Below are 15,488 nucleotides of genomic sequence, written 5' to 3'. Positions count from 1 at the left end.
TGCTCTCCGCAATTATCACTCCACGCTGGATCACCCGGGCAACACCAACGTATTTCACGACAGCATTTAAGAGGTGTGCACCTGGTGAGCTGAACTTTGAGGGGAACTTGGAGGTGAGTGCACATTAACGTCGCGCAGCGCTCGCATGGGTTCCCGTTCGACTTCAAGGTTGAGGCGCTGCACATTCAGGCGAGGGCACAGGCAAGTCGCTTTTTCCCAGCTGGCTGCATTGCGGTTGGGGCGACTTGGAGGGGCAAGGCATCCCGGTGTGAGGCAAGTTGGGATGGGCAAGGGCTGCATTGCATCTGAGGTAAGTTGGGGTGGTGTGGGGCAAGGCAGCCCAGTCTGATGGTAGTGCACAAGCACATGCAGGGGTGGGGGGTGTGGTGGGGAGAGGGAAACCATGTATAAAGTGACCATTCTTCTGCAGCTGGGATAGTTCAGGTGCAGCCTCATTGACATGCGTGGAATCAGGTCTCTAGCTTATCTGCCCACTCAAGCAACACAGAGGCATGAAAGTGCTACAAAATGCTCCTGAGCTTTTCACCCCTTGGGCACAGACTGCAAACTAATGAGCATTTTAATGGACTGCAGGACAATTGGACAACTGGGCATGTTGTATAATTCCCTTGCTAAAGCTGGCCATGGAGCAGTCACAGCCCCTTGCAATGTCATCATTCCGGTTTGGACCAGTCTCCCCCATGGTTCAAGCTAACAGTGCAGCCTTGCAGTGCAGATTAGGAGAATGCCTGCGCCTGATCTGAGAGCACAGCATGCAGTCCAGTGTCCGAAGCTGCCGCTAAACGGTCAGGTGGAGTGGGGTGGAGGTGGGTGGGGTTTCGGGCAGCCATACAGCGCACTAAACTCTGGCCATCCAAGTGGTGGCCAGCACTCTCCGGGATGGGTTAAGGGGTCTTCAGACTTAACCCTATGCAGGTTCTTAGTACATCCAAGCTAACCCACACATCTCTCTCTTTCACCCTGCAGGAGCAGTACATCAGGAGCATGGAGCCTGGTGACCTAGCTGTATGCCTCATGGCTTACAGGGAGCAGAGGCGAAGGAGAAGAGAGCGTCGGAGGTGTCTGGCTGGACAGAGGGAGGAGCAACATCCTCAAGAAGAAGGGGCAACTGGGGCTTTTGCACACAACTCTAAAGAGCCACAGCGAACTGTCACTGGTCAGCGCTTAGCTAGACCCAGGGTTTAGGGACGGCACTTGTCATTCCTGCAGATGACCAAGAACCAGTGTCGCCAAAGATTGCACATGTCCAGGGGACTGGTCGGTCATATCTACCACTTGCCGCAGGATTCGATGCCACAGGGACATGGAGGGCATCCACTGCCAGTGGCTGTGAAGGTGACCGCAGCGCTCAACTTTTATGCCAGTGGCTCCTTTCAGGGCTCCATGGGTGACCTCTGTGGGATCTCACAAGCCTCCATCACAAATGTATCCATGAGGTCACAGATGCCATCCTCGTGAGGGGATATAGCTTTGTGCATTTTGCCCAGGATCAGGAAAGCCAGGAAGCAAGAGCGCTGGGATTTGCACAGATCTCAGGTTTTCCACAGGCGCAGGGTGCCATTGACTACACGCATGTGGGGTTCAGATCTCCATGGCAACAAGCGGTCAACTATGTCGACCGCAAGGGCTTCCACTTGCTGACTGTGCAGCTGGTGTGCGACCATCAGAAACACATCCTGCAGGTCTGCGCACATTTCCCAGGGAATGTCCATGACTCCACAATCTCAGTAGGTTTCAGATCCTTGACGTCTACCAGAATCCACAGAGGCTGCAGGGATGGCTCCTCGAGGATAAGGCTACATGCAAAGGATGGGGCTGACGATGTCTGTTCAGTAGCCTCAGACTGCAGCAGAGAGAAGATACAACGAGGCTCATGCTGCAACTTGCGCTTTGGTGGAGTAAACAATCGGGATGTTGAAAATGAGGTTCTGGTGCGTGGACTGGTCTGGTGAAGCCCTTTAATACACAGACGGTGTCATGCATTGTCATCGCCTGCTGCGCCCTTTACAACCTGGTGCTGCAACGGGGAGGGGAGCTGGTTGAGGAGGAGATGGAGGAGCTGCACATTTCCTCCAATGAGGAGGACATCATGAGAATGAGGGTGAGGATGACAGCGATGAGGCCATCGTAGTGGCCAGACCAGACAAGTGCACTTGGGCGGCCCACGTTGCTGCTAGATTCATGGGGGATGATGCCAAGATGCAGTGAGGACGGTCCTGACATCCTCACATTGCATCTGTGAACGTTTGACTCCTGTCTGGCTGATGGCAGATCACTTGCGCTCTGTGAACAGTGTCATAACATGGAGGTGCAGTGGGGAAACTTTAACTTCTCCTGATCGTATGGCATCCTTTGTGAATTGAACCCTTTAGGACCAAACTGTCACTGGGCACAGATGCTGATGAGATGGGGGGGCGCAGCCATACCTCAAAGGTGATGGGAGCACACAGAGAGAATGATGGAACTCTGTATTGCTGGCCCAGGGCAGCATTGATAAGCCCCATTGAGGTGCAGGCATGGCCGATGTGACCAGTGACCGTGATGGCGCACCATCAGTGTGCTGGGAAGGTTGCACAAAGCACAGGGAAGAGGCCCTGGACTGAGACAACTGCCTTTATCTTATGCAGGAACCAAGGTTTCACATCCGAGTGACACAAACACTACTCATCAGAAAAAGGAGCCGTAGGCAAGGAGACATTTTTGGGAGTTTATTTACAATAGTAAACATTATGTACAAGTGACTAACACCCGTGCCTACGCTGTGCAACTACATCTTCTTAACCTTCTTAACCCTGCTGCTCTGTCTTGGTGCTCCCCCAATATCCACAGCGGAGGTGGAGGCAGCCTGCTGACTGCGACGCCTTGTCTGTGATGACCTTGACAGGCATCCTCTGGAGGGCTGAGACCTGGAAGTCCCCATCCTGCTTTTGGGTTCCTGTTGTATAGTCGTGGCACCCTCCTCAGCCCGTGGAGCTGGGGTCACAAGAAGAAGGGATTCAAATGGGCCACACACTCCCGGATTCACCTGGGTGGATGGCCCAGGAGTGTGCACCTTCTCCCTATGGGTGCCTAAGGGTACTTGGCTGACTCCTTTAGAAGAAGGGGAAGCTGGAGTGAGATCAAGCTGCCCCACACCCCTCTCGCGTTGACAATGTTGGAAGGCAACTATGGCATCAGTGATGGAGTTCAGCCCGAGCAGCAGTGTAGAACTGATGTCCTGGACCAAGGTCTCCATGCGGCTGCCATCCTACCAGTGTTGACCTCGGTGTGTTGGCCTGCTGGCGCTATCACCTCAGGCTGAAGGCGGATGGAGCCCTCCATTGTGCCTTGTAATCTGAGGAGTGCAGCGGACCTCCCTTCCTGATGATCCCGAGCTTGCCTTTGCAGCTCCAGCAACTGTGACATGACCGAGTCCAGAGGCTCCTCATCTGATTCTGACTGAGCAGATTTCTGGACTCCACCAGCCCTCCAAATACAAGAAACATGGGAAGTCCCTGCCACTGCCTGCTGTGGATCAGACAGTGCGTCGACAGGTGTGCTCAGCAGATTGTGACCCCGAGGCTACTCTAGAGCAAGGTCCCACTAAGGTGTGTGTCTGTGCGTTGGTGGTGGGTGTATGTAAACGCTGTGATGGGTCTTTAATGAGGGTGTCATCAGATTCTTTGAGGTTTTTTCAGGGCTTGAGTCGATACCCTGGGTCGTGGACCCCTCGACTGTTTCCAAGATGTGCCAACGAAAGCAAGCAGAAATAATTAGTGCATGGCAGGGGACTATGGAACAGGGCACATCACAAACAGCATGGTTGTCTGATGGATGCTGCACTGCTGGATTTTCATTTAGTTGAGCATCGCTTACCTCACCATCAGCACAGGAATGGTCCAAATTGTCGCCAGCCAGCCTGATGACTCTATTTTCAAAGTCTATGAGGACCTTGATTTCAGGCATTCCTCCACCAGTCTGAACCCTCTCCCTTTTGTTGTGTGCCAGCTTGTCCTTCATGAAGACAGATGGAGAGAGGTTTTTTTTAATTCATCCATGGGATATGGGCTTCGCTGGCTGGGCCAGCATTTATTATCCATCCCTAGTTGCCCTTGAGAAGGTGGTGGTGAGCTGCTTTCTTGAACTGCTGCAGTCCATGTGGTGTAGGTACACCCACAGTGCTGTTAGGAAGGGAGTTCCAGGATTTTGACCTAGCAACAGTGAAGGAATGGCGATATATTTCCAAATCAGGATGGTGAGTGACTTGGAGGGGAACTTCCAGGTGCTGGTGTTCCCATCTATCTGCTGCCCTTGTCCTTCTAGATGGTAATGCTTGTGGGCTTGGAAGGTGCTGTTGAAGGACCTTGGTGAATTCCTGCAGTGCATCTTGTAGATGGTACACACTGCTGCTCCAATGTGTCAGTGGTGGATGTAGTGCCAATCAAGCAGGCTGTAAGCAAGACACCTGCCAGGCCAAATAGCAAGGATGCCTGGCATGTGTGGGTGGTGAGTGGTGCCATGGATGGGATGAGGACACGATCTGCCGGGCAGATGAAGGTGTGTATGAGAGAGTGAATGGTGATGTCCTTTGAACTGGCAGTGAGTGCAATTGCTGTGGACGTGTGATGGGTTTGTGAGTGTGTGAGTTGAGAGTGATGAGAAGAGTGACTTACTCTGGTGGAATGGAGGAGATCGTTCATTCTCTTTCGGCACTGAGTGGCTGCTCTCTTTTTCAGGGCGTTGGCGCTGACCACCGCTGCCACCACATTCCGTGCAGGATTGCTTGCTGGTCTTCGCCCAGAGTGGGGGCTAGAGGATTTCACCGGGGGGCCTCCACTGCGTCCAGTAGGTGCTCGAGGGAGGCGTCATTAAATCTGGGGGCTGCATGTTTCCTCCCTTTGGCAGCCTTCAGTTCCTAGCAGCTTCCTATCCCTTGAAGAGTGCTAGCTCTTTGCAGGAGCGGCCTTTGAATATGGCGCCTGGTTGGGTGAAGGCCTGAGGTGATGGTGGGTGGCTGAATCAGAGGACACCCCACCAACAACTCGGAATGTGGAGAATGCATAATGAATTAGGTGGGAATGGGATGATACGGTGTGAAAACCTGCCATTGCGACCAGGGGGGTAAAATATCCTTTTTCCTGCCCGCTACTGCACTTAGTTCAAATCTGGGATGATTCCACCCAATGTTTAAATTGGCTTTACGGTTCACCAGATATGTTTTACTCTATATATAAAGAAAGATGCTTTTCTTAATCATCAGGCTAAACATTTTCCATTTTGTGAAATAATATATTCATTCACTGGCTTCAGTACTACATTACGCAATCATGGCTCCACAATTGATCACTATGGCTGTCTATGATGTAAACAGAAATTGCTTTGACATTTTTACCTGATAAAGTTGCTGTGCATTAAACTAAATTTTAGAAATACCCATTTTGAATGAGAAATGTGACCACCAGTGCTAGCTCTACTATAGGACCCTACAGTTTCCTATTGTTGTTCTGGTCCTTGTAGAAACTGATAGCTTTTAAGGAGAAATTTGAATTTCCAGTTAACAACTGAAAGAGTGACAGGTCAGGATTTGACATTTTAAAACTTTTACTGTAACAAACGGCTAAAACACTGTGGACTAAACACCATTTTCTTTTTGTAGGCAACTTAATACCTTAAACTACTGAAAAGAGATCCCCCATTTAGTTTTTAGCATGAATGAAAATCTCCCGTATAGTTATATGTTGTACTGTCCCTTAAGTGGATACTTCATCCTCCAGGAACTAGTCTGAAATTGTTCTGGGCTCCCAATGGCTTACTCCTTTTTTACTTTTCCAGCTGAGTAACTTCTAATCCTAGAATTGGTTTCCATTGTGAGGGTAATGCTGTGGATCCCTTCCTCCAAGCTAGCTGAATCTTCCAGCCTCCTTTGCATCCTCATGAACTCAGTGTTCAATCTGAGTGTAAACTCCTCCCTACATTCTGCATGGTGAATGATAGAGATGGCATTTTCTCTACTTAAGGTACAGGCCTGGCTACTCCTATCTCACCTCTCAAATGGCTGCAGACCACACAAAACAAAACTGCAAAACCCTCTATCTGTCTGTGATATTCATTAACAGTGCAATTGTCAGCGAATTTTCATGGCCTGCCCAATCATACGGTTGGCGGATAGTTGAATTGGCCAGGCAGCCTTTACATTTTTCATCAAACCCTATCCAAGGGCGGGATGAAATCTCTGTTAGGAAAGAAAATAAAAAGAAATATCTGGGGACAGCAATTATATGAGGTTTGCTTTCAGATGCTTGATTGTGCTGCATGGACATTTTTTGCAGCCTTTTTGTGCTTTCTTTTATTATTTGCAGGTTTGTAGTTCCCTGAGGCAGCTGTCTGTCTTCAGCGAGCTCTCTCGAAGCATTCACCCATGCCCACGGTGACATCGTCGCCAGTCCTCTTCCCGCCCCCACCCGAGCAGCGCTGAGCTTTTCAGCGTGTGTTTCACAATGGCCAGCGTGAAATCACAATTGGGGGCTGTTCGTGGTCGGGGGCCCGTTTCCCGACCGCTCCCGGGCCCGCTGATCGCACGCGCCCGACGAGGGAAAAATTCGGGCTCATGGGTTTATAGGGAAGCCTTTCACCTAATCTCAAAAATGGCTCCCTCTACCCTCTTCCCTATGGCAACAGGAAATACATTAGCTTTGTATCTAAGTAGAAATTCTAATCAAATATCTTTGATCCCAACTCCCTTTCATCTTAGAGGTAAAGGGATAGTTTACAGCACAACTGTTTACAACTTGATATCTAAAGCAACTTTCTGGAACTTTGGAAGATTCAGGGTTTACTCATTGTAAACTTAGAAACTGCTGTCGTTATCTCTAGGTTTAAATACGTGCACACCCCAATCAAAACACAACCTGAGTCTTCCTTTGATCTCTAACAACTAAATCACCCAGAATTACTGTCAGGCAGATTCCACCACAGGTCTCATGATCACCTTCATCTACCCTACATTTAAAGCTACAGTCCCAAACTTATGAACCAAAAGATACAGTCCTAAAGTATAATAATCTTACAAACTTCATAGTTGTAACATTGTAGAAAGATACACTATCTTCCGAATAGCCAGTTTATATGACTGGAAGAATTCCTTAGAATGGAAATTCAGCAGCAAAATACTGTAGATGCTGGGAATCCAAAATAAAAAGAGAAAATGCCTCAGCAGGTCAAGCAGTATCTGTAAATAGGGAAACAGAATGAAAGATCATTGAACTAAAAAGTTAACTTGTTTTTATCTCTCTACAAATGCTGCCTGACCTACTGAATGCTTTCATTATTCTCTTTTTATTGTTTAGAATGGCACTGGGTTTCAATAAACAAAACTATAGACTGTATTAAGATTTGGGTTAGTTGGGCTGTTTGCACACCTTGACTTTAGGTAGAGCTGAATAATGTTATGTTGGGGAATTTGAATATTTCTGTACTGGGATAAGCTAGTACTGGAACCTCTGCTGTCATTCTCTGACTGGGGAAGAGTAGTGAGCAAATGTTGGAGAACAATAGTTGGTTATGAAGATTCTGTGATCTGATAGATGTGCTGCCATCAGATCACACCATTGAGCTCTTAGCCAGGGGCACTAATTTTGACTTCAGAATACTTTTGTCATGGAAAACAAATCTTAAGACACATTTCTGAGTGGATAACAATTGGGTTATTCAGTAGACATTCTTTGTAAAGCATTATAAAGCAAACTGATTTATTTGTTACTTCTGTTTATTAATTTTCCACAAAAATTGGTAATCAATTCTTTAGACCTCTTGACTTTTTTTCCTTTTTTCTCAGGTTGTAGTGAGAGAGGCCTCTGGGAATGCCCCAGTGACAAGACGTGTATCAAGCATACAATGATCTGTGATGGTTTCCAGGACTGTGCTGACAAAGCAGATGAACAGAATTGCTGTAATTCATCACTGGTGTTTTGTATTTTTCTGTTGCTAAATTCTATTGTTTTGCTTCAGAGCATGCCTTTTTAAAAGTGTCTATTGATGCTCTGCTTTTGAAATCTTCTTTCTGTTCCAAACCTATGCAGCTAAATATACAGACTGGTAAATATTAATATAGCTCTGCAGTAACTCAATGCACTGAGCATCATGCATTATGGGAATGTGCTTCCCTCACAACAACACCATGACCTTTAAGACATGATGTTCCATATCACCCCAGGGATTTGGATACATGAACGTAGAGACTATCCTTCTGGAAACTATGAATTACTGGGCTGTTTGAAGTGTGTGGTGAGCCCATAAATCTTTAGTGACAAACAGAAGTGTGACTGAGCTCTTTTTCAGGAGTGAATGGGCTTTCATAATTCACTACTCAACATGTAGCATCTGCTTACTGCGTTTACATCATTAGCATTTTAAAAATATACATTTGTTAGTATTGAAGCTTTCATTGAATGGCATGTCCTATTTATTATTATTCATTCATGAGATGTGGGCATCGGTGACAGGAACCTTAACTCATGGGCTAGGCTTCAAGTACTACTTATTGCTGGATTTTGGACTGGTGACTCTGCTATCAGTGCTTTATTCAATCCTTTGATTATTAATACTGCTGTTTGTTAGCCTGGTGCACTGTTACTACAATGGGTTTTGTTTCATCATCTTGATTGTCTTTTGAATTTTACAAATTTCAGTGCTGGCGAGGCCAGCATTTATTGCCCACCCTAATTGTCCTTGAGAAGGTGGTGGTGAGCTGCTTTCTTGAACCGCTGCAGTCCATGTGGTGTGGGTACACCCACAGTGCTGTTAGGAAGGTAATTCCAGGATTTTGACCCAGCGACAGTGAAGGAATAGCGATATATTTCCAAGTCAGGATGGTGAGTGTCTTGGAGGGGAGCCTCCAGCTGGCGATGTTCCCATCTATCTGCTGCCCTTGTCCTTCTAGGGCACTGGTTGTGGGTTTAGAAGGTGCTGCCTAAGGAGGCTTGGTGAGTTCCTGCAGTGCATCTTGTGATTTATTTTAATGACATATTTTCATAGTGATCAATAATCTACCCAAATACAATAAAATGATTTAGAATGTATTTTTCAGAACTTCAAGTTATTTTCTTAATGGTGAAAACAGTAAAGCACTTGCACACTGCGAGAGGTACACAAATATACCCATTTACTTCAAAGGATCAGCTACACTTAAATAACTGACTGGAGTGCAAGACTGATTGTTGATCTTTCACCCAGCTCAGTAACTGAGACATGTTCAGAATACTTTACAGCAGAGTGTGACAACATATGTTTAAACATATGCTTATGCTCTTTTTTAAGTGGGTGCCTTAGAAAGTGTGTTTTGAATAAAAATTATCTGAAATTTGTAAAATTCAAAAGAGAACCAAGATGATGAAACAAAACTCATGATATTCTTAAATTTAATATCTGCTTTTACACTTGGAATTATTTGTTTTCTTTCTGGGTCAGTCATACTTGAATTTTTGAATGAAACAATAGAGTCTAGTATGGATTTTCTTGTGAGTTTGGCTTATTTTGTTCAAAAATTTTAATTGTTCTGTTCTGCCAAGAAATAGGACCCAGTATTTTATGCCTTCCAATAAAATGGTTTCTGATTCCTTGTCTTTTCCTCCTTCCAGCATCCTGTACTGATATTGAGAAGGTCTGCATTAACCATGCCTGTGTCCCCTATCATGTTTGGTGTGATGGGAGGAGAGATTGCCCTGATGGCTCAGATGAATGGAATTGTGGTGAGTGTTGCACAGTAATCTCTGGTTGATTAGGACAGTGAACCTTAACTCATGGGCTAGGCTTCAAGTACTCATTATTGCTGGATTTTGGACTGGTGACTCTGCAATCAGTGCTTTATTCAATCCTTTGATTATTAATACTGCCGTTTGTTAACCTGGTGCACCATTACTACTGAAATTGTATAACTCTGAATTTCAGGGAAACCAGAGTTTTCTCAATGCATGCTGAGCCAGCAGGACAATAGGCCAATGCCTGCACTGTAGGCCAATGCCACCCTTGCAACCAACTAGCTCACTAGCTAAGAAAATAGTCATTGCTGTAGAAAAGCCTGCTCAGTGTTGCAACAGCATTTCTGTCATACCAATGCAAGTACTAAACTTTTCTCCAAAAGCCATCCTACAACACATTGCAGCCAAGAACCTGAGTTAAATTAATAGGATTTAATAGTTCTTAAAATGTACAATTCTATTACATTGCAAAGAATTAGTTCAACATTGTATACCCTCCGTTATTTAATGCAAGAATGAAATTTCATTCATGCGGTTAGGAATCATTTAAATCTACATAGTAAGCAATATTCTTGTTCTCTGTATATTTCCAGCCCACGAAGGTTGGAAATGTAGGTGCAGAAATAGAGATTTTAATGCAATGCATTTGAAGCTGATTCTGTCAGCTAGACCTATGTATGATGAAGCACACCTGACTGGATTATCCTCTTTAAAAAAAAGGGAGGAATCTGTTCTGATGGCTGAGTTGTTACCTTCTCTGCCTTATGTGAAACTAGACCACACAGAATGAGAAGGTCTTGAGTTTAGACTCCAGCATGTGCTTTGTTTGCTGACTTCAGCCTGTGTGACAATGGTGGTTGCTATTGGCCACAATGGTCCTGTGCCATGAAGGAGAAAGATCAGCCAAGACTTACACTGCTGATGAGTGTTCAGAAACTCCCACTGCAGAATGTGTTCATCGACCTTGAGCTTGGCTTGGTTGTGATACCACGATAGCTAAATCCCCTGAAGACACTAACTTTCAGGAGAAAAGGAATATTACTTTTGAGGCAGGATTTTGCATTTTTCCGGGTTCCCACAACATCCCCCCCGCCCCACTCCCCCGGCAAAAAAGTCAGTGGGGAGCCCATTCTGGTGGGTTGCTCCACTGCCATTTAATCCTCAGAGGGATGCTAATTGAGTCAGGGTGAGACTTTGCCCCTTCTAGGAAGGTAGTCCCACCTCCGAGAGTTTCCAGCCACTCAAATAACCGGCAGCTCTCTAGACCCAGCAAACTTGACTTCAGCTTTCGCCTGCCAGGGCAGAAAGCGACTATTAATTGGTCACTTAAAGGCTCCAATTGGCCCAGGAACAGGTGGGCCACCCAACTCCTCCCCTGCTGCGCATAAAATTGCAGTGGTGTTGGGGTTGGGATCAGGTGGGTAGGTGCAGGGATGGCATCCATGGCATTACGACCAATTTTACTCCCCCACCCGCTTGCCCCCATCCACCCTCAGGGGAGCATAAAATTCAGCAAATGGTTTTATAATTTAATCAAAGTTCAAGGGAACTTCATTGGCAGTTAATGAATGTTCAGTTAAGTACAATAGATTCGAGAAACTGGGATTATTCCCAGGGTGGAAAGGATTATAGGGAGATTTAATAGTGATGTTCAAGATTATGAAGGATTTTGAGAGAATATGTAAAGAGAAACTGTTTCTACAGCAGATGGGTCAGTGATCATAGGACACAGATTTAAGATGATTGGCAAAAGAAGTACCTAGACCACATGGACTGCAGCAGTTTAAGAAGGCAGCTCACCACCAACTTCTTAAGGGCAATTAGGGATGGGCAATAAATGCTGGCCCAGCCAACAACTCCGACATCCTGTAGGTCTATTTCTGCTCCTACATCTTATGGTCTGTAAATGAATTTAAAAAATCAGAGGGGAGATGAGATGAATGTTTACAAAGTAAGTTGTTATGATCTGGAACACACTGCCTAAAAGGGTGGTGGAAGCAGATTCAACTGTAACTTTCAAAAAGGAATTGGATAAACACTTGATGGGAAAAAAAACTTTCGGAGCTGTTGGGAAGAATGGGGAAGCAGGTCTATTTGATAGTGCTTTCAAAGAGCTAGAACATGCATTATGGTCTGAATGGCCTCCTTCTATACTGTATGATTCTATGATAACAAAAAGAATGTCTTTGTGGTTTGTTTACAGTGTCACTGTCAGACAGTGCAGCTTCCTTGTCTCAGCTCGTTGTGCACAGGTCGACCTCTGACTATCACGTGTGTGCTGATGATTGGCAGGAAGAGCTCAGCCAGCTGGCCTGCAAGCAGATTGGTTTAGGGTAAGGTCAGTAGCTTGTAGTACTGTAGATTCTTGACTAAGGGGCACTTTCAACACTCAACTACATTTGCAATACATCTGCAGTATACTGGCCTGCTTAGCCAAGACCTGTTGATTGACATAATAAGTGCTCCTTTAAGACAGATTTTTTTATTGCATTCACAAAAAGTTGACCCGCCTTGTGGTAAAAAAAAGATGGCCTCTGACAAAGTACTGAAAAGTTGGGCTGTGGAATCATACTGCAATTAATATTCCTTCACTGGATCCAACCTGGGAATAGCAAATAGCAACAACTGTAACCAAGGCAGAAATGAGAAGCCCTTGAAGAAGCACTGGATACAAGTACTTATTGAGCCCTGGCTGACATGTGTCAGAACTTCAATTTGACTTTCAAACATCATGTGTTGCAGCATGAGCTTGTTGAGGGTGTTATCTAGTTGTAAACAGATTACCTTGCAATTTATGATGGATTTGCAAACAATAAAAACATTCTGAAGGAGGAATGGGCAGGCACCCAAGTGTTTTATAGGCATCCTGCAAATGTTTTAACACTGATAGATAGTGAGGGCAATGCAGTTTTGAAGAATGTTTCTAGAATCTGAGCTGAATATGCAAGCACAGGATATTGCCTCTGCAGTCTGTTACATCTAGTTGTGTTTGCATCTGACTCCCTAAATCCCTCCCTCCAGCCCCCATTCTTTATTTGTTCACTCCTGTTCTGAAGGAGCTGAAGTTTGCTGGGGTGTGATTGTGCAATCCAGTTTTTAGTATCTTGACCATTCTTCTTATGTGAATATCTTCTATCTGACCCTGAAACAAATGATGTTATTCCTTATTTCTGTATCAACATAATTTTAACCATTGTTCAGACGACCAGTATTTCCCTTCCTGTACATGGAGAGTGGTGGACCTGCTGTACTGCCTACAAATATTGTTTCAAAACAATCTTATTAGTAATAGGGAACAAACTATTTAAAATTTACCATGTTGTTACTGTAACATTGGCGTACTAATTAAAAAAAAAACAGCCCTCCAAATCAGAACTTCCCAATAGATGAGAACTAAAATATCCCAGCCTTACACTTGGAGAAAGACCTTTTGTCATCACTTTTCAAAAGTATTTTGAAATTCAATGTGTATTTTGCAGTTCATTTCAAAGTTGTTATCAATTAGTGCCATGAATAACCTTCTCCTTCTCCTGTATCTGGAAAACCATGAAGGAAGCCTACATATCTTAGTTAAGTGCAGTAGTTTTCAGGCCACCTTTCACTGATTAATAAATCCCTACCCCTTCCCAGCTCACAGGATGCATCCCAACATTTACACATCACTTTGCAGCTAATGTTGCACTTTCACTATGGATTGGTCCAGCTCACAGACAGTGCTTGTAGACTTTACCACCCAGACCTGGGAAAGGGAGGTATTCTCATTTTAGTTTACCGTTGTCCATTAATGTAAGTCTATGGTGATGTTGTCAGTTTGTACTATTGATGCTTTACATGATGCAGCTAATATCATGCCTAAGTGGTCATGCCTTGTTCCTAGATGCTAGTGAAACTTGTCTGGGAAAAACTCAAAAATCACACCGTTGCCAGGTTTGAAAAGTTGGCACCTCAACCAATAACAAATTGAAGCAGCATCTCACACAATCCAAAACCCGGCTAGGCATCTAAAAAAGGAAATATGAAGTCAATGTTTTTCTTAGCTATGTCCTAAATGAAAAGGATCCAATGTTTCCACAATTAAAAGAAGATAAAAGGTTTCTTAACTTTTTAAATAATTGAAGTGTCTTTGGTAATTCTTGACAGTTTTTTTTTTGTTGATACAACACAAACATCTACTATTAGTGTAAACACAGGAGGGAAAATAAGTAAAAGAAAACCTAGGGGATTCTGATGATTGTGGAATTAAATCGATCTCCCCTCTCTTGAAGCTGCTGGTAGCCTTTCTTTCCATTGGAATGTTCCTTGTAATTACTTCATTGTAAACATAATAAATAGATGACTTTTAAAAAAAATAAAAGCAGTACTAAAAAGATATACAAAAACAGTCATTTCAAGTGGATGTTCTGTGCCTCAAGACTTTCCTGTTGATGGAAATTTAGTGATTCTGCAATCTCACTGATTAGCCAAGTACCTATTAACAAGAGTACCCTCCTTTCACCTTTTATGATCGATTATAGTGTGATGATTGTTTAAGATAACTGGGACTGCTGGGTGAAAAATGGCATTCCAGGGAAAGAGGAGGGGTTGCATCTAACCTGCCCCTGTTTCCTGCAGGGGGTGGTGGCACATAAAATAGGGCGGGTGCCCACCCTGCCACTTCTCACCAACCCCTGAGATCATCCCCATAATAAATTGGTAGCCAGCTGCCATACTTAAATAGGTAATCAAGGGTCTATTAGGCTTGTTACCAAACCTGTTGGCCCTGATAATATGCTAGCCATGCCACAAAATGTTTTACATGGGCAGTCAGGTGGGAGTGGCCAGCCCGATTTTTTAAGCACATTCATTAAAGGGTGGGAAGGAAGGAGGGAGGGGCAGGTTTAATCTTTTGGGGCTGCTCTTTTTGGACTGGGGGATGGCCCACCTAAGATTAAACCCCTTCCCTTCCTAACCCCCACAGCCTTAAGCGCAACACCCTCCCACACTCCCCCACTCCCCTCCCTGATCAGCTGAAACCCTCCCTGCACAAGAACCTGTACTTAGCGGCTTCAGGGATCCATGGACTTTCTTCCTCCTCTTGTTACCACCCTGGCAGTGCCATGAACAAGCTCTTTGAGCTGCTGGGACTGGTGGAGCTACCGGTCAATCGGATTGGCCCACCTGCATTATGATTGCGGGTCAGCCGGCGTGGAGCAGGTCATCTCAATGGCAACCTAGTTTTCAGAGGGTGTGAGCCATCTGTGCCACCATATTATTCAGCCAGAGAAGCAGGTCAGGGCTTTGGAGCTTTATTTAGCCTTCTATTCACTATTCAATCGTTTATTTTTATCAACAGTCAGGGAATGTCTCCTTTGTAGGAAACAAACAAATGCAACAACTCATTCCGAGCATTTGAACTCACAACTATACTTAAATGTTATGTAAAAGTTTTTTTTTAGTTCTGTTCTACATACCACGTAGACTTAGAAAAACAAGGCCAGGTCAAGTGATCAATAAACAAAATAGAAAGGTTGTCAGTTTGTCTTTTTGCTCTCCCCTGTTTTAACAACTCTCATATGTTTTGTTGACAGAGGCCCTCCAGTGACTCAAATATTGTCAGAATACAACCAAACGCAACACAGGAAGTGGTTATGCCTGAGTTCTGATTGGCGAAATAAGAATGTTTCCAATCTACAGGCCTTATTACAAAAAGGGTAAGAGCCAGAAAATACATGATGGGATTTGAGTGGAAAATTC

The 15,488-nt window shown here is 44.8% G+C and overlaps 1 protein-coding gene across 7 annotated transcripts in view; it reads left to right on the top strand.

Annotated features, from left to right (window-relative positions):
* corin (corin, serine peptidase) overlaps positions 1 to 15,488 on the top strand; it is a 304,894-nt gene that overhangs the window by 254,221 nt on the left and 35,185 nt on the right. For all 7 annotated transcript variants that reach the window (XM_078547397.1, XM_078547388.1, XM_078547378.1 and 4 more), the window contains exons 14-17: positions 7,835 to 7,948; positions 9,636 to 9,746; positions 11,959 to 12,088; positions 15,323 to 15,445. In XM_078547397.1, the coding sequence (XP_078403523.1) occupies positions 7,835 to 7,948; positions 9,636 to 9,746; positions 11,959 to 12,088; positions 15,323 to 15,445 (478 nt within the window). The remainder of the gene's footprint in view (positions 1 to 7,834; positions 7,949 to 9,635; positions 9,747 to 11,958; positions 12,089 to 15,322; positions 15,446 to 15,488) is intronic.

Source organism: Cetorhinus maximus, chromosome 1 (assembly GCF_964194155.1).
Source record: "Cetorhinus maximus chromosome 1, sCetMax3.hap1.1, whole genome shotgun sequence".
NCBI classification, from domain to species: Eukaryota; Metazoa; Chordata; class Chondrichthyes; order Lamniformes; family Cetorhinidae; genus Cetorhinus; species Cetorhinus maximus.
Note: the sequence above shows the minus strand (reverse complement) of the source record. Positions and strands in the feature narration are given on the sequence as shown.